This window comes from Lissotriton helveticus, chromosome 3_1 (genome assembly GCF_964261635.1).
Source record: "Lissotriton helveticus chromosome 3_1, aLisHel1.1, whole genome shotgun sequence".
NCBI classification, from domain to species: domain Eukaryota; kingdom Metazoa; phylum Chordata; class Amphibia; order Caudata; family Salamandridae; genus Lissotriton; species Lissotriton helveticus.
Genome location: NC_136061.1, coordinates 65110738 through 65130945, shown reverse-complemented (window position 1 = coordinate 65130945; position 20208 = coordinate 65110738). Strand labels below are relative to the sequence as shown.

The 20208-nt window shown below is 48.6% G+C and overlaps 1 protein-coding gene across 1 annotated transcript in view; it reads left to right on the top strand.

Moving 5' to 3' along the window:
• The window catches only part of SLC11A1 (solute carrier family 11 member 1), a 196990-nt gene that overhangs the window by 87869 nt on the left and 88913 nt on the right, over window positions 1-20208 (top strand). The window contains exon 5 of the mRNA XM_078679242.1: window positions 3501-3607. Coding sequence (XP_078535368.1) covers window positions 3501-3607 — 107 coding nt within the window. The remainder of the gene's footprint in view (window positions 1-3500; window positions 3608-20208) is intronic.

Here is a 20208-nt window from a genome sequence, read left to right as displayed (position 1 = left end):
AACAAAACCATAATGACACCAAGTATCAAGCCACCTCAAGATTAAAGTGCAAACCAGCTTGGTGCAAGGATTTTGTCATGACATAATGTTCGCTCATGTTATTTTGATATTTTTGTTAGGATTGTATATGTTTTGAAAAGGTTTCAGCTGAATATGTTTTGTATTTTTTTTAACTTATTTATTTATTTATTTTTATCTTTCCTGATATTCTATTTTGTTACTGATGTTGTTTTTACTTCAATTACATAACGTGTTATACTTTTCTTTTGGTAACTATGTAACTTGTAATATTTGTATGACGAAAGGGGATGTGTGGCATCCTGGCCATTGGTGACATGTAGAACCATTGGCCAAGGTTCTACATGACTCGGATTCCATTTGAAGTCAGTTGGCCCAGGCTCTGTTAAGTGATAGTTTATTGTATTTATGCTAATAAATACACTGTACAAATCATCTGGTTTGACCTTTATTGGAATTCTACAGTTTTCTGTTTTCTTTCGTCAGGAAAGGCCAAATGCTTCTTCTTGGGAGGGGTGTCGGTGGTGACCACTCATGGATTGACTCACCTTAATAAAACAATGTTGTATGGTCATGTTTGTTGACAAGAAGTGTCATCTCTGCTCCCATACGGTGGGATGATATCTGTTTAGGGGCTGTAAAGTTTGCTGCTCGCTTCGCTGTGGAGTAACCTCAGTTCAGTTTGTGATAGATCGAGGGGATAGGATGGTGGTCGCCATGTTCTTCTTGTCTGTGTTCACCTCTGTAGGCACTGAGGTGACGTCATGGCTTGTGTAGAAGCCCAGAAAACCGTACCTTGGGTGAAGGACGTATCCACGATATGCGTATACGTTTGTGTCAGGCTAGGGTTAACATAAAATGAGGGGTAATGTGGTTATGTCTGGATAAATGGATTTATTTATTTTGTGACTTAATTACTGGAGAAGGACGCAGATGTTTTGAAGGCTGTGGTTTGAAAAGAGCCTGTGACACATTTCTTCCACATGACTACCGCAGCATGTGACAAACCAGCCTCACATGGCTTCCTTCATGTGTATCTCATGATTGCCACACTTCATCCCAGGTATGGCCTGTTATTCTTTCCACGGCGTGGGTGGCATGAGGCTACCACGCGTTATTTCAATTTGTCAACATTGCGATCAGTTCGCACTCCTTTTCTGTTTATTTCTCTTGCTCCACTTGTCACTTCTCTTTGTCTCCCTCTCCCATGAGAGCTCATGTGAAGGAAGCATGGGAGCAGGATTGATGCAAGTGACTTCAGAGCCTCACTGACCCTGTAAACACCCTGTAAAGACCTGGAGTTGCATTGCATACAAAAGTTTGAAATCAAAACATGAAAAGGCATTTTGGTTACAATGATAAGGTAGAAAAAAGTAAGAAATAAAAAATGGGCAATTTCTACTATTTTGTGAAGTTAGGAGTGTGTGTACTTTTAGTGTTATTCTTTCAAGATGTTGCATTATTTTGTCATCTAGACTCTCTAGGTGTTGTAGCTGGTGCCACAAAGATGAAGACCGGCACAGAGTAGGAATAAAGGGATATTTACAGTGGAGCCAGTTAGATGAGGCATGACTTGGGGGGCTCCAGGTCAACTGACAGTGGCTTGGACCCTAAATCTTAGCACAATACTGGCTGCACAGCAGAGGATTCCCTTCTTTGACATCACCACACTGAGTCTAGTAATTGTATCTGAGTCCATCCTCCATTCCTGCCTCTTTAATCTGCTTTCTATTAAGTACCAACACATACAAGTAACCTCTGAGCGCCCGATCACCTGAAGAAGAGCGCACCGATTGGTGGACGGTGGTTGTGGGTACGGTTCAATTGGTCACTAGCCACAGCCGGCTTACAGTAGGAAGTCCTTTACAAGATGGCTGACATCCAACTCTAGACGAGGCAGGTGTGAGGTCCATGATTGTGGAGGAACTCACAAATGCCTGACAGCCCAGAAGTGGCAGATGTGTAGGGCTGCAGAAAGGCCATGTTATGGCGGTGGTGGTAGGCTGTAAGGTAGCTCCGACAGCCTGGGATGCTGCCTGGAGAGGTTGCATACGCCCACTAGAGCATCACAACACAGCATTGAGTCCTGCAGTCTCTCCACCCAGTCTAACTATCCCAATCATCCCATAATTTTTGGAGTGCAGGCATCCCCAGACCATCTGGATATGTTTAGGCAAACGTAAGAGACCATGTTGTTACCAAACTGTCAGGGATGTTATCCGCATAGGCTATACCTGCCTGTCGCTAACCCCTGAGGAGCTAATTTACAAACCCCTTGCGCCGCCACTACGTCGCTTTTAACATGGGGAAAAGTGATGTACGTGAGACACGAGGGGCTTGCAAATTAGCCCCACAATTTTTTGAATTTCAACGGTACACTCTTTCATCTTAAATATGATGTTTTATGTCGTCCAGATGTGGTGTTCTTGGCAGGTAAACACTCAGCCAGCCACCTCCCATCCTTTCTGTGCTGGTGACACGCTACTGGAGTGGAAAACTGAGCACTTATAGAAGCCGAGCACTTCCAAATAGAAGAAATCGAGTGGTGTTCGTAGAACACAGCTCCTGCTGCAATGGGTGCTGGGGTTACCTCTCCCTGATGTAGTACAGGAATGTCTGTCAAGATTATCCACCTTCATTCAGAAAACACCTGAGCAATTGTACTACATGAAGAAGGCCCTTTTAAATGAGTGTCCTGAGCATCCTCATTGCAGAGGCATGGTCTGCAGGGCCATCCTACAAGCTGCCTGTCCTCATAAAATTTTCCCAGTTCATGTATCCCCAGGAGCTTCCAATGCACACCTAGAATGCTGCATAAATGGGTCCTTGTGTGAACCGTGAATTGTTTCTTGATCAGACTCCACATCACGACCAGGCCTCATTGGCTAGATATAGCCGAAGCTGGTGCAGGTAATAGCGGTGGTGCAGTGGGGCCAGGTGGGGGGATTTTGGTGGACGATACTGAGGGAAAATTAATTATTTATTTAATTTTCCCTCATCAACGTCCGTCGAAATCCCCCTCACCGCCCCAATGCTCTTACCTGCAGGGGCTGCGGCTAGCTATATATATATATTGTGATCAAGGGCATCCGCCCGAAATGCGTCAGTCCGCTGCGTGCTTTGAAAATTGATGCATTAAAATAAACATCTTGCCTTACTTTGGGATTCACTGATCTCTGTTCGCCACTGGCTGGAGGTTCGGGATCGTTTCTTGGATAATATATATATATATATATATATGTGTGTGTGTGTATTGGCTCGCTGTGGTTAGGGGGATTACATTTGCAAGTGACTGAATTTCCTTCACATGAAACAATGCCTGGCAGTTACCTCTTCTGTGTGACTCTCTTGGTTGTACAATGCTTCATGGTCAATGTCTTCAATGTCTTCAATCGGATAAAGCTTTCTTTGACTTGACTTGACAATGGACTCACACAAGCATCTTCCTGGGTTCCACAGTGTCTACGTTCCTCTTCCTGCAGGTTCCGCGCCTCCTTCTTTGGATCCTGGTGGAGATCGCCATCATCGGCTCCGACATGCAGGAAGTCATCGGCACGGCCATTGCATTTAGTCTCCTCTCATCTGGACGGTAAATCCATCCTTGGTTTTTTCCTTGCCTAAATTTGAGGACAGATTAGTGGACATGTGGATCTCTCTGAGATACATATCTGTCAGCTGAAAAGATCATTGTAGCCAATTAGATTCATAAGTAAACGACTTTGGTTGTCGTGAGAAGGCGACATGGTTTTATTGTGTTGTGTAGTTGTTGGACCAGTTATTTCACGCTTATTGTTTATGTGTATGAAGGGATTCATCTTCTGTGCAGCTAGTATCTGAGTGGAGTGCTCTATGTGTATTACAAATGTCCACCCAATCTAATTCTTAAAGACATCTTGGGGATCCATGTTTTTAGCAAATATGTGGACTCCTGTCCGAGCATTGAAAGTAAAGACACAGCTTTGCAAAGCTCTCAACACATACTCAACATTCATAAACCCAAGAAAGTCCAGTTCTGGTGTTTTAAGTGAGACCTGGGTAGAGATGCTATACTGAGAGGTCAGAGAGAGAAAAATTGAGTAAAACCCCTACACCCATGGACCACAGTAACACAATCAACAGAAAACATGTGCAGCAACATTGGCAAATCTCCATTCACTGGGAGAGTGCAAGGACAGTGCTGTTTACAGCAGTGCAAGCTTCCCTCACACACAGAGAACATGTGCAGCAACATTGGCAACAGGAAAATCTCCATTCACTGGAAGAGTGCAAGGACAGTGCTGTTTACAGCAGTGCAAGATTTCCTCCTACACAGAGAACATGTGCAGCACTATTGGCAACAAGAAAATTTCCATTCCACCACACATCCCACATGACCCCACTTAGAGCATATTCCACTCCTAGGAAATATTCTTTCCATTCCATTAAATAGTTTACTATTCTGTGGTAGGCCCAGGGCAATTTCTTTCCCTTTGTGTGCTCCCAGCGTGACCTAGTGGAAGTTAAACTCTCCGGTTTTATATCCTGGTTCAAACTGTAAATGGCGCTCCTTTCGCCCCCTCGAAACGGCGAGGTACCATGCTCACACACGGAGTTTCATACATGCAAAAGGTGACGGGAAAAATTACTGTCAGTCTAATTAATGGCAATCACTCGAGGTAGCATTTCATCCCAGTGTTCTTTCGCCCACCATGACAGCTCATTTTAGACCAAGCCATATGCAAATCAGTCTTGACCCTGCTTCAGTAGGAACACACCAGCCTGAACTGCAAGGCCAGGTCCTCCCTGACCCAGAACACCAGCAACCCAAGACTGGTTTCGCCTTGATTGGGGCTTGATTGGGGCTCTTCAGTCAAGTGTAGGTTGGTTCCAGTGGCATAGTGAGCAAGGGACCCACATCTGGGCATACCTTAGGCGATTTAGGGTGTTACATCAAACACAAACAGTGATGGGAGGATACTGGTAATAAGTCTAACCACTGACAATGACTCATGTGACATCCCAACCCATGTGTGTTTTGACCACCATGCCACCTCAGTTTGGACCCACCTTGACCCTGCTCCAATAGGAACAGTCCAGCCTGTACTGTTGGGTCCTCTCCAAACGAGAACATAAGCAACCCACGACCGGATTTGGCCTGATTGGGGCTTGTTAGTCTGGTGTAGCTTGGTTCCAGTGGCACAGTGAGCAAGGGAGCCACTTCTGGGCATACCCTTGCCATTTAGAGCGGTACATAAAACACACAGAGAGTGGTTGGAGGAATGCTCGTAATAAGTCTAAAGACTGACAATCGCTCAAGTAGCATTCCAACCCATCGTTCTTTTGCTCACCATGCAGCCTCAGCTTGGACCCAGCCATATGCAAATGAGTATTGTCCCAGCTCCATTAGGAACAGTGCAGCTCAAACTACAAGGAGTGCTGCTGTTACCTGACAAAAACTCATCTGTGTAACTGTGCCAGTGGCTTTTCTAAAACCCCAGGCCATGCTGGCAACAAGACAGTCAGGACACACTTATATCTACAAGTTACCACTGCAACTCTTGTTACAACTGTCATCAGTTCCAAAATGTTTGATAACCTAATAACTGTGTGTGTGTTCACAACCACACCATGGTTGTCTGCAATTAAAGCTGACGAACAGCCATTAGCAGAAAACGTTTTCTCTTTAATTTCATTGAACCTTGGGAATTAAACAAACCTTGAAGTAGGCACATGACCATGCATATACCAGGATTCCAACCAAAAACCTTCAAAATGAGCAACTAAGACTTTATGCTATGCCCAGGTTAAACATATCACAGCAGCTTAAAATCATTCTGTTCAATCAGCAATGTTCTTTTTCCCAATTAAATAAACACATGTATTTAATTAATCATGTCAATTCCTCAGCATTTTCATATATGAGAACACAGGCCACTTAAAATCACATTTCCTATCTGGCTTAGTTCCCTCATATACAGTTTTGGTAGGTGTCTGTGATTTTATCATGAAAAAGAAAAAAACACTGCACAAAAGCCTGGGCACTGAGCTGGTGAAGTTTATCAGTTTTGTGAGAAGTTGGCCTGGTATATGCTGTCCACTGGTTATAGTGGGCACCTTGCATCAGTCCAAACAACCCTTATTGATGATTTAGGTTTAAGACAACCTTTATTGAAAGCTATCCTAGTGGTAGCTATGGAGAGCAGCCTTCAGGCTAAGTCTTGAAGGATTGTAAAGCAGCTTGGTTTACCAGATTATAACCTCTTGAATGACCAAAGGAAAGGGGAACCACACAAGGTATATATAATATATATATATTTATTACTAGACACTCTCTACTAACCTCTTTATGAGATTAGAGAGCAAGCTACACAATTTCAACTCACTAGAACGTAAGTAAATGGCACAATATACAATGGTTCCCAGGGGAAGACCAAACCATATATTAAGAAAGTGGTATAAGAACCACGACTTGGCTAGACACAGTGCCTAGAGCACGTAGAATCGCTGGGACCCCAAGGAACCAGCCAAGGTAGTGACGCAGGGGACCCACGGAGGACGCGTGCAGTGTGAGAACAAAGCTGCGAGCTCCGTACAATCCTATGGGAAAGTCGCGGATGGAATTTTAAAGATTAGGGACACTTCAGAGAGGACTTGGAGAAAACCCTTTTAGACTAAGAAGGTTCTAAGGCCAGCACCCATGTGAGCACTGGAGTACTCGTGTTACCTCACCCAGGGAAGCCAGGTGCATAGATGCCAATTGGTGCCGGGAATCGTCGCTGTCTTCAATGGCGAGTTGCTGAAAAGTGCTGCTGCCATGGAAAGGAAAAGTGTCCAGTGTGATCCAAGCCTAGATCAGAGATGCGAAGAACCTGAAAGCAGAGGGGACAGAGTCTTGGTCACTTCAGGGTGAGCATGGGCACTGTAGACCAATGCCCAGGGTGTTTCAGGTGCGATGAAGTGAAGCTTGACTCCGCTGCCACGGGGACCAGGAGACGTCGATGACAACCAGAGTGCACAGATGAGCTGTCCCATGAAGGATGTCGAGTGCTGGGGGGTTGGTGTCCAGCTCAGAGACCAACAAGCCTTGGCAACAGCAATCCACACGGTGAGAGTAAAAAGGCTTCGGTGTGGACCAGAAAGGTCCTGGGGACGCACCAAGCGTTGGAGAGTCAGGGCACATCTGGAGCAACTAGGTAAGCCTGTTAAAAGTTAGAGTACCCTTCTCAGGGACCCACAAGTTGACAGACAAGGGATCGCGAAGGGACCTCAAGCAGAATCAATAAATACCAGCCCATGGCTCACTCGAGTAGTTTAAGCCAGTAATCTTCAGTGGAATCACTACTCGGGGTCTGGACTACAAGTAGCCCAGAGCACAGCCTCAGGGATCGCCAAGAAGCATATGCTGGTGCAAATGTGCACGGTGTCCAGGGGATTGGGTTACATGGTCCCCACAAGGGCTTTGGATCTCAGGTTTGCTGAGAGCACGTATTGGCCTCGGAGAAGTTTGGAAACCCACCTCCTGTGCTGCAAAGTGTTCAGAGTCCTTTAGGAGCTGTGTAGTTGCAAACCGGACAGATGCGTCTTTGGTGCCTGCCTTCCATTGGAGTAACTCCTTTACTCCAATGGAGATTCTTTGGTCATCTAACAAAGTGTAGATAGTTGAAGTTCTGGGATTCTGTAGCAGAGTTTCGTCCAGGTAAATCTAAAGTCCTGTAGCCAGGGGTACCTACTTTATACCCAAGGAAGGGGTGGGACAAACTCTGGGAACCCACCTATGGGAGGGTGAGGAAAGAGGGGTGGCTACACCCATATCCTTGGTCCAGTTTTGCACCAAAGCAGGGGCTGTTAGCCCCTGCAGCCGGTTTGAGCTGGACTATGCACAGGGACACCAAATGTGCCCCCAGTGCAGACATCAAAGCACTCTTGGAGTGCACCCACCCAGCCCCAGTACACAGAAGCATGTCTGGGAGGTTGTTACACCTCCCTGTGACAGGAAACTTATTGTCCAGCCTCCCCTGCCAGAGTTTTGTCCAGCAGCAGGAGGGCAGACGTGTGTCTGTGGCTGGCAGCCTCCACCTTGCGATGCCAGGGTTCTGTTAAGCTGGTACCGGGTGTACCGGTGTAGTCATATTTCTCCCTCTAGAGGGTGGAATCATACCTCCCCCGCCAGGACTGGTGGGGATGTATGATACCAAAAAGAAAAAACATGACATGTTTCCTTGCAGCCATTTCAAAGTTAGCATTTACCGCGAGGTTATAATGCACTTAAGAGTATATGGTCTGGCTGCATCACAGAACAACCCCAGAGGATAGATTCCGAAGGCTGCAGAGGGGTCCTGCTCATGCAGGGCACCCTCTCAAATAAAACCCAGCACCCTGCCTTCAGGATTGATAAGGCCTGCCATAGGGGTGACTGATAGGTAGCCTGCCATATGGGTGACAGTGATAAGGTAGATATACTGAACCTATATCTAAGTAAGGGCTGCATGCACCACCTTACATAGGTTGCAGTAGCAGACCTGTGGTGTCAATTTGAGTGGCCTCTCAAGGGTGGCACAATACATGCTGCAGCCCCTGGGAGGCCCCTGGGGTACCTATGCCCTGGGTATATAGTATACCATATACTGGAGACTTATAAGGGTACCCCAGAATCCAATCTGGAGTGTACCTAAAGTACATACAATCATTTTAGAGAGGAAGCAGCTAGGCTGGGGTCTTGGATAGCAGGGCCCCAGCCAGACTAAAGTCGGAAAACAGTGAAACATCAGCAAAGATTGGGGGTAACTATAAGAAGCAGATCCTACTCTCCTACAAGTATCATTACACATGGCTATTACTGCTGAGCTATCTGATTTTCTATGTAATGTGTGTTAAAAGAATCCTCAAAACAAAAAGTCCATGAGGCCTGCATGAAGATCATCAATCCTGGTGGCCCTATCACGGCTTGCTATGCCATGCGTTCCATTGACCTCCCTCACTCAACTTTATTTTTGTTTTCGTCTGGAATTCGTGTTTGGTTTAGATACATCCATCCATCACCTTTCACAAAAACCACTTACTCGTAAGTTGCACGCAACAAACTGGAAAACATGTTTACAAGATATCCCTTTCAACCTTTTTCCTGTGGAGGAAAAAGGTCACGTTAGTCATAATACTTTTAGTCACATGTCTTCATCAGTCTGCTCTATACCCCAAACATCTGTCGGTTCCTGGAGGGGAGAAAAAAGACTTAAAACAAGACTAGAAGCCCCGCTGTGGCTCGTCAGCCTTTGGATCCTCAAGCGTCCCTGTCACAGTCATTGTCCGATCCATCGATCAGAGCATAGTCCTACACAAGGCTGTGGATTAACTTGCGGCAGGCGAGAGTTGATGTCTCCTTCTTCACTTCTACCAGGAAGATAAATATCTTTAAAACAACACAGACGCCTCCAGCAATCCTGGAGATCTCAAAGTGTGTGAGTTCCTGGAAACAAACCATACATTATGGAGTCGGCAGTGATGCACGTTGATGGTATCATGGCCCCAAGCTCCGTACCTAGGGCCTTCAGCAGGTCCTGGACATACTGGCATCCGCAGAAGAGGGGGTGGGTCGGCTCATTTGTGGTGTATCCTCTGGACATCACTTGAAGCAGTTGAGTCCTCTCACGTGCATGAAGGCTCTCACTGGCAGACCTCCTTTGATGGCCATCCAGGCGATCTCCTTGTGCTTGTTGGTCAGGTACCTGGAGGTGACATTCTTTCACACTTATTGGGCTATCTTTGGAGTCCACTGGTTCAAGGCAGGAGCCTCCAAGCTGAAACCCTCGATGAACTTCTCCATTTCTGTAGTACCACAGGGTATCCCAGTTATAGGGGACAGCGTTCATCCACTCTGCCCAGCTGAGGAGCCTCCATGTCACCTGTAGAAAAATGCGTGCCATCAGGAAACTGACATGGTTCTCGTCTTCGTTCCTTAGGGTGTTCCTCACGCAGTGGCACATAAAGATTCTCCTCAAGATTGTGACAATGTTGGACACCCTTTTGCCTCCCTTGTTATAGGTCTTGGACATCACCTCGCTCTTCACTATCTTGTAGATCAAAATGAAGTAGAATATAACTCCAGTGATGGCATGTGCCGTTCGTGGCTGCAACAGCCAGGCAAACTTGGGCGATGAACCGGGGCACCAGATGGGATCCACAAGAACAGTGTCTTCCCCTTGACTATCAGCTTCTTGAGGCTCAAGAGCCCCAGTTTCTGCTTTGTCTTCACCAGTTGCTCATCCCATGTCTTCTCTGCTGCTCCCTCCAACACCCCAAAATCCAAGGATCTTCACAAAATCCTGCTTGGTGGGAAATGGCACGGAGCCTCGGCTGGCCGTACAGTGGCCGAAGAGCAGGGTTTGTACTTGGCACTGTTGATCTTTTCTCTAAATGCTTTCCCAAACTCAATGCACTTCTCCAGTGCCCGTCCACAGAGAAAACTAACATGTGGTCCATGAATAGGGAGAACTTCACTTCACCTTTCCCAGTGCTGCCTTGTAATGTCATGCCTTTGATGCTCCTCTTCTTCTGTCTGATGCGTTGGGCGAGGAGCTCCATAACACAAATAAACAGAACTGGTGAAAGCGGACAGCCTTCGTAACCTCTGAAAGGACAGGAAAGGGGTCGGTTTTACAAACATTTCGCAAAGCTTTGCTAGTGATATCACTATACATTGTGCTCACCACGTCGCGGAAGAAGTCACCCAATCCCAGTGCCCTGAGTATCGAGCCCATAAACTCATGGGAGACACAGTTAAATTCTTTTTCCTGGTTGCAATTGATCAAGGTTGGCTGAACCTTTCAGCTTCTGACATAATCATGTAGCAAACTCGGGCAAGACTGTCCATGATTCGGCAACCGGGTATCCCACTGGACTAGTCAGGGTGGACTATCTGTGCAATTACCTTCTTCGAGTGGTTGGCCATTACTGCACCCATCTCTATATTGTATTTACGCAGCCTGTGTAACCCTTGCTCTGGGTGACAAAAGGACTAAGAGGGTTATCAAAGGAGCAAAGTGGGTTTTTAAACCCATGCCCCCAGGTGCAGTGCTCCCTAGATGGAAATGACGCCTCCCATAAGGAAACAGGGCTAATTCAGACAAGCTTGATAACATGAGGAGGGGAACATAGTGTCCTTTTCTCTAGCCTGCTTTCAGCCATAGCAAGACAAATGGCGCCCACTGCAACTTGCAGGGAGCATTTGCTAGGAGTGACTGCCTTTGACAGGAAAGGGAAAAGTGGGTAATTGCTTGGTAATGAGCAATTGAACCAGAAATTTAAGTGGATGGTTCAACTGGTGCAGCTGCACCAGGGTCATCACTGGGCCAGGAGCCTTCAAAAGTCATACTCATTAATAGGGAGTTAATGGAAGGGAAGATGAACTGTGTCGAGAATGGTTTGATATTTATAACAGAGGAGATATCACTTTATGTGTGTTTATGCCCTGGAATCTGCTGTCCAGTGTTGTTTTTAGGTCGAGCCTGTCCCATTCCGCAGGAATGGATAGGATCGAATTCATGTCGGCAAAATCCTCTTCAAACTAAGGGGTTTCAGCCCGGCGTTTTCTTGCAGTTCACGTGAACATGCACGAGCATTCACGGCCAGGGCTTCTCCTCCCACACCAGCAACTCCCCCCTCCCACACCAGCACCTCCCCTCTCTCTCCCCGCAAACACAGCCTTGCCGTAGCAACACTCCTCCCACAACAGCACCTACCCCCTCCCACACCAGCACCTCCCCTCTCTCTCCCAGCAAACACAGCCTTCCTTTCATTTCTCCTCCCCCTCCCCAGCCAGCTTCCCCCAGGCCGTGTTCCCTCAGATATGCTATTGCATATCGTTTGCTACCTCTTGTATTGTGTTGCTCTTGATACTTGCACAACTGTCACTATTGTCTCATGTAACGTAACGTTTGCTTTTGTAACATGCTCACTTGTAATTTTGGCTTCATGTATCTAAAAACGCCTCCCTCGCGCTCCTTTCTCCCTCTCTCCCGCTGCCTAGTCCTCCCACCCCCTCCCTCTCCAACGCGTGCTCCACTCGCATCTGCCTGCTGCTCCCCCGCCCACCCCCCCCACTCCCCCAACCAGCAATTCACACACAGCAACGCCACTCACACACGCAACGCAACTCATCCACGCAACCCCACTCATCGACGCAACGCCACTCACACACGCAACGCCACTCACACACGCAACGCCACTCACACACGCAACGCCACTCACACACGCAACGCCACTCACACACGCAACGCCACTCACACACGCAACGCCACTCACACACGCAACGTCACTCACACGCAACGCCACTCACACACGCAACGCCACTCACACACGCAACGCCACTCACACACGCAACGCCACTCACAAACGCAACGCCACTCACACACGCAACGCCACTCAACCACACAACGCCGCCCACACACGCAACACCACTGACACACGCAACGCCACTCACACACGCAACGCCACTCACACACGCAACGCTACTCACACACGCAACTCATCCACGCAACCCCACTCATCCACGCAACCCCACTCATCCACGCAACCCCACTCATCCACGCAACGCCACTCACACACGCAACGCCACTCACACACGCAACGCCACTCACACACGCAACGCCACTCACACACGCCACGCCACTCACACACGCAACGCCACTCACAAACGCAACGCCACTCACACGCAACGCCACTCACACACGCAACGCCACTCACACACGCAACGCCACTCACACACGCAACGTCACTCACACACGCAACGCCACTCACACACGCAACGCCACTCACACACGCAACGCAACTCACACGCGCAACGCCACTCACACACGCAATGCACTCACACACGCAACGCCACTCACACAAGCAACGCCACTCACACACGCAACGCCACTCACACACACAACGCCACTCACCCACGCAACGCCACTCACAAACGCAACGCCACTCACACACGCAACGCCACTCACCCACGCAACGCAACTCACCCACGCAACCCCACTCACCCACGCAACCCCACTCACCCACGCAACCCCACTCACCCACGCAACGCCACTCACACACGCAACGCCACTCACACGCAACGCCACTCACACACGCAACGCCACTCACACACGCAATGCCACTCACACACGCAACGCCACTCACACACGCCACTCACACACGCAACTCATCCACGCAACCCCACTCATCGACGCAACCCCACTCATCGACGCAACCCCACTCACACACGCAACGCCACTCACACACGCAACGCCACTCACACACGCAACACCACTCACACATGCAACGCCACTCACACACGCAATGCCACTCACACACGCAACGCCACTCACACACGCAACGCCACTCACACACGCAACGCCACTCACACACGCAACGCCACTCACACACGCAATGCCACTCACACACGCAACACCACTCACACACGCAACGCCACTCACACATGCAACGCCACTCACCAACGCAACGCCACTCACCCACGCAACGCAACTCACCCACGCAACCCCAATCACCCACGCAACCCCACTCACCCACGCAACGCCACTCACACACACAACGCCACTCACACACGCAACGCCACTCACACACGCAACGCCACTCACACACGCAACGCCACTCACACATGCAACGCCACTCATCATATTGTGCTGCATAACTAAATACTTATAAGGTCCCACAAGCGAGACCTATTGGCAATGCCAATGATTGTGAGTGCAGATTGTGGGTGCAGATTGTGGGTGCAGATTGTGGGTGCAGATTGTGGGTGCAGATTCAGGGTGCAGATTGTGGGTGCAGATTGTGGGTGCAGATTGTGGGTGCAGATTGTGGGTGCAGATTCAGAGTGCAGATTCAGAGTGCAGATTCAGAGTGCAGATTCAGAGTGCAGATTCAGGGTGCAGATTGTGGGTGCAGATTCAGGGTGCAGATTCAGAGTGCAGATTCAGAGTGCAGATTCAGAGTGCAGATTCAGAGTGCAGATTGTGGGTGCAGATTGTGGGTGCAGATTGTGGGTGCAGATTGTGGGTGCAGATTCAGAGTGCGGATTGTGGGTGCAGATTGTGGGTGCGGATTGTGGGTGCAGATTGTGGGTGCAGATTGGGGGTGCAGATTGGGGGTGCAGATTGTGGGTGCAGATTGTGGGTGCAGATTCAGAGTGCAGATTCAGAGTGCAGATTGTGGGTGCAGATTCAGAGTGCAGATTGTGGGTGCAGATTGTGGGTGCAGATTGTGGGTGCAGATTCAGAGTGCAGATTCAGAGTGCAGATTCAGAGTGCGGATTGTGGGTGCAGATTCAGAGTGCGGATTGTGGGTGCGGATTGTGGGTGCGGATTGTGGGTGCGGATTGTGGGTGCAGATTGTGGGTGCAGATTGTGGGTGCAGATTGTGGGTGCAGATTGTGGGTGCAGATTCAGAGTGCAGATTCAGAGTGCAGATTGTGGGTGCAGATTGTGGGTGCAGATTGTGGGTGCAGATTGTGGGTGCAGATTCAGAGTGCAGATTCAGAGTGCAGATTTCAGAGTGCAGATTCAGAGTGCAGATTGTGGGTGCAGATTGTGGGTGCAGATTGTGGGTGCAGATTGTGGGTGCAGATTGTGGGTGCAGATTCAGAGTGCAGATTCAGAGTGCAGATTCAGAGTGCAGATTGTGGGTGCAGATTGTGGGTGCAGATTGTGGGTGCAGATTCAGAGTGCAGATTGTGGGTGCAGATTGTGGGTGCAGATTGTGGGTGCAGATTGTGGGTGCAGATTGTGGGTGCAGATTCAGAGTGCAGATTGTGGGTGCAGATTGTGGGTGCAGATTGTGGGTGCAGATTGTGGGTGCAGATTAAGGGTGCAGATTGTGGGTGCAGATTGTGGGTGCAGATTGTGGGTGCAGGTTGTGGGTGCAGATTCAGAGTGCAGATTGTGGGTGCAGATTGTGGGTGCAGATTGTGGGTGCAGATTGTGGGTGCAGATTGTGGGTGCAGATTGTGAGTGCAGATTGTGGGTGCAGATTCAGAGTGCAGATTCAGAGTGCAGATTCAGGGTGCAGATTCAGGGTGCGGATTCAGGGTGCGGATTGTGGGTGCAGATTGTGGGTGCAGATTGTGGGTGCAGATTGTGGGTGCAGACTCAGAGTGCAGATTCAGGGTGCAGATTCAGGGTGCAGATTGTGGGTGCAGATTGTGGGTGCAGATTGTGGGTGCAGATTGTGGGTGCAGATTGTGGGTGCAGATTGTGGGTGCAGATTCAGGGTGCAGATTCAGAGTGCAGATTCAGAGTGCAGATTCAGAGTGCAGATTCAGAGAAAACTCAGCAGCACCACCACCACAGCATCAATCTGTGCAACCATTCAACAACAACTGGTTCAATTATGTTCTCTCAATGTTTCAAGCTTTATTACAAATGTCACAAAAAGATGTTATTTCACTTCTGTTCTTGGATTTTCATCACAATAAAATACACTGAACATAATCTTCACAAACGTTATTTACAAAAGTTTAAGCTATTGCCAATACAAATTACAATCACTTTTATTTAAGTATTAATTATTTTAAAAAATTAAAAGCCGTTGCTATTTGTAATATCAATACATCTAAGTCACGTAAATACAAAACATGTTGCATTACAAATGCTATAGTCGTCACATGTGCGAAAGTTATAACTATTGGCATTGAAAATGACAAAGCTAATAATTTAGCTATTTTCAAAATCAACACATAAATAAAAAATGTGTCATTTACAAGACCAATAGCTCAAACTTTCATAATGCGAGACCTATTGCATTGCAAATGCTTGTTTATTATTGCCAGGCTCGTACTGATGTTGTCACACGTGTTGCATCCCCAGCATGTTCACCGTGCTGCATGCACTGAATAAAATAAATGTTGGCACGCTCAGGTACATGTTCGCTAGAGTGCGAGCGGCCATTTAACAGTGGTGTGCAGGGTACTGACTCAGTCATGATCCTGGGAACAATCCAGGCTGAACTGTAAGCCCAGGTCCTCTCTGTACCGGGATACAAGCAACCCAACCCTGGTGTTACCGTGATTGGGGCTCGTCAGTCGAGTGTAACTTGATTCCAGTGGCACCGTTAGCACGAGGCCCACATTTGGGCACACCCTTGCACTTAGGGCGGTACAACAAAGACAAAAGGTGACGAGAGGGATGGTTGCAATACGTCTAATCACTGGCATTGCTCAGGGGATCCAGCTGGGTTGTTGGATTTGACTGTGACACAGACAGGACACTGTCTATAAAACCATTGGATTTGTTCTGGTGGATTCACTGCTCGTCTGCCTCTCTGTCATTGGGTGAGGGTTATGCCAGGTGTTCCGCAGCTGTGGAATGCTTGCGGCCACCAGTCAGCGAGCTCGTCACACTGTACTCAGGAGCTCTCCCGTGATCAGTCTGGATCATGAGACTCAGTGACTAGGGAGATACGCTGTGCAGACAGTGAGCTGGAATATGGGGATGCGCTGTGCAGACAGTGCAAAAACAACAGTTCATGGGCAGAATGCAGAACAATGTCATACATTCACCCCAGTACAGAGATCTGGGCCAAAATCCATCATTTTTTGCTCACCAAGCCACCCCAGTTTGAACCTAGCCAAATGCAAATCAGTCTTGACCCTGTGCCTAATGGGAACAGTCCAGCCCGAACTGCCAAGCCAGGTCCTCCCTGGACTGGAAACAAGCATCCTAGGACCGGTTTCGGGCTTTAAGCCCTCATCAGACAGGATAGCTTGATTCCAGTGGCATGGAGAGCATGGGACTCACGTCTGAGCATACTCAGGTTGACAAATGCAAAAACAATAGTTGATGGACAGAATGCAGAACAATTTCATACATTCATCCCAGTACAGAGATCTGGGCCTAAATCCATCATGTTTTGCTCACCATGACATTCCAGTTGTTGCTGTCTAATGGAGTCGATTTTTCGAGTGAGCCTGAGTTGGTCGGTCATTGGATATTGAATTGACAGATATATCCTATGGCCAGGAGAAACGCTAGCGGTTGTTTGAACAATCCTTGACAAAGCGAGGTCTTGTTGCATTTTTCCGGTTTTCAGTAAGACAGGTGATCAGTCCCTCTTGAAGACGCTAGCCGGTCTAACTTTTTGATGGTGTGTGATGTTGCTGCTTTGTCCACCCCTGTTCCCTGCCAATTAACTATATAGACAGGAGGTTTGCCCACTCCTTCCCTTCCCCCTTGTGTCCTGACGAAGACCTGCACCGTAAGGGAAACTACCCCTGCAACACATGGGGTCGAAACGTAGACTTCCACTTTTTACACCAGCTTCTACCACTAGCAGGATCTACACAGCTGTTTCAGAAGCCTGGTTTACAAATTTTGTGTGTTGATTCGTGCAGCCTTTGTGACCCTGGACGAGGGGATCACTGAAAAAGTATTTTGAAAAGCATTTACTGTTTGCCTATTGAAGATTGTTTTTTCTGAAAATCCCCCACGTAATCCCTTCACAGCACTCCCTCCCCTTTTCCTTCCTTGTATATGTGGGCGTATCTATTTCAAAAAAGTGAATTAAATCTTTGGTATACTGTTTATCCAATGATAAGGTTTCCAGTACCTTGTGAATAAAAACATTGTACTTTAGATTCATTTTCTGTTTTTTTTCATTTATGTAATATATTGTCTCTATTACCTCTCACAGTTCTTTTCCCTTTCCCAGTCTGGGACCCCTCTATCTATATCGATCAATCACCCAGGTCCCAGTGACTACTAATGGGTTTACCCTGTTTATTATAACATGGGAACAGTCCAGCCCAAACTGCCAAGCCAGGTCCTCCCTGGACTGGAAAGAAGCATCCTAGGACCGGTTTCTGGCTTTCAGCCCTCATCAGCCAGGATAGCTTGATTCCAGTGGCATGGAGAGCACCGGACTCACGTCTGAGCATACCTGTCCCACTCAGGGTAACAAATGCAAAAGCAACAGTTGATGGACAGAATGCAGAACAATGTCATACATTCACCCCAGTACAGAGATCTGGGCCTAAATCCGTCATTTTTTGCTCACCATGCCATTCCAGTTTGAACCCAGCCATATGCAAATCAGTCTTGACCCTGTGCCCCATGGGAACAGTCCAGCCCGAACAGCCAACCCAGGTCCTCCCTGGACTGGAAACAAGCATCCTAGAACCGGTTTCGGGCTTTCAGCCTGAATCAGACAGGATAGCTTGATTCCAGTGGCATGGAGAACACCGGACTCACGTCTGAGCATACCCGTCCCACTCAAGATGGCAAATGTAAAAACAACAGTTCATGGACATAATGCAGAACAATGTCATACATTCACCCCAGTACAGAGATCTGGGCCTAAATCCATCATTTTTGCTCACCATGCCATTCCAGTTTGAACCCAGCCATATGCAAATCAGTCTTGACCCTGTGCCCCATGGGAACAGTCCAGCCCGAACAGCCAACCCAGGTCCTCCCTGGACTGGAAACAAGCATCCTAGTACCAGTTTTGGGCTTTCAGCCCTCATCAGCCACGATAGCTTGATTCCAGTGGCATGGAGAGCACAGGACTCACATCTGAGCATACCCGTCCCACTCAGGGTGACTAATGGAAAAACAACAGTTGATGGACAGAATGCAGAACAATGTCATACATTCACCCCAGTACAGAGATCTGGGCCTAAATCCATCATTTTTTGCTCACCATGCCATTCCAGTTTGAACCCAGCCATATGCAAACAGACAGTGAGCGACAGTAGGTAGATACGCTGTGCAGACAGTGAGCAGGAATAGGGAGATACGCTGTGCAGACAGTGAGTGGGAGTAGGGAAATATATTGTGCAGACAGTGAGCGGGAGTAGGGAGATACCTGTACAGACAGTGAGCGTGAGTAGGGAGATACGCTGTGCAGACAGTGAGCGGGAGTAGGGAGATACGCTGTGCAGACAGTGAGTAGGAGTAGGGAGATACGCTGTGCAGACAGTGAGCGGGAGTAGGGAGATACGCTGTGCAGACAGTGAGAAGGGAGATGCGCTGTGCAGACAGTGAGCGGGAGTAGTGAGATACGCTGTGCAGACAGTGAGCGGAGTAGGGAGATACGCTGTGCAGACAGTGAGTGAGTGGGAGTAGGGAGATATGCTGTGCAGACAGTGAGTGAGTGGGAGTAGGGAGATACGCTGTGCAGACAGTGAGAAGGGAGATGCGCTGTGCAGACAGTGAGCGGGAGTAGTGAGATACGCTGTGCAGACAGTGAGCGGGAGTAGGGAGATACGCTGTGCAGACAGTGAGAAGGGAGATGCGCTGTGCAGACAGTGAGCGGGAGTAGTGAGATACGCTGTGCAGACAGTGAGCGGAGTAGGGAGATACGCTGTGCAGACAGTGAGTGAGTGGGAGTAGTGAGATACGCTGTGCAGACAATGAGCGGAGTAGGGAGATACGCTGTGCAGACAGTGAGTGAGCGGAGTAGGGAGATACGCTGTGCAGACAGTGAGTGAGTGGGAGTAGTGAGATACGCTGTGCAGACAATGAGCGGAGTAGGGAGATACGCTGTGCAGACAGTGAGTGAGTGGGAGTAGGGAGATACGCTGTGCAGACAGTGAGTGGGAGTAGGGAGATGCGCTGTGCAGACAGTGAGCGGGAGTAGGGAGATACGCTGTGCAGACAGTGAGTGGGAGTAGGGAGATACGTTGTGCAGACAGTGAGCGGGAGTAGGGAGATACGCTGTGCAAGCAGTGAGTGGGAGTAGGGAGATACGCTGTGCAGACAGTGAGCGGGAGTAGGGAGATACGTTGTGCAGACAGTGAGCGGGAGTAGGGAGATACGCTGTGCAGACAGTGAGTGAGTGGGAGTAGGGAGATGCGCTGTGGAGACAGTGCGTGGGAGTAGGCAGATGCGCTGTGCACGCAGTGAGCAGGAGTAAAGAGATACGCTGTGCAGACAGTGAGCGGGAGTAGGGAGATACGCTGTGCAAGCAGTGAGTGGGAGTAGGGAGATACGTTGTGCAGACAGTGAGCGGGAGTAGGGAGATACGCTGTGCAGACAGTGAGTGGGAGTAGGGAGATGCGCTGTGGAGACAGTGCGTGGGAGTAGGCAGATGCGCTGTGCACGCAGTGAGCAGGAGTAAAGAGATGCACTGTGCAGACAGTGAGCGGGAGTAGGGAGATGCGCTGTTCAGACAGTGAGCGGGAGTAGGGAGATGCGCTGTGCAGACAGCAGTAGCGTAGGAAGGGGGTGC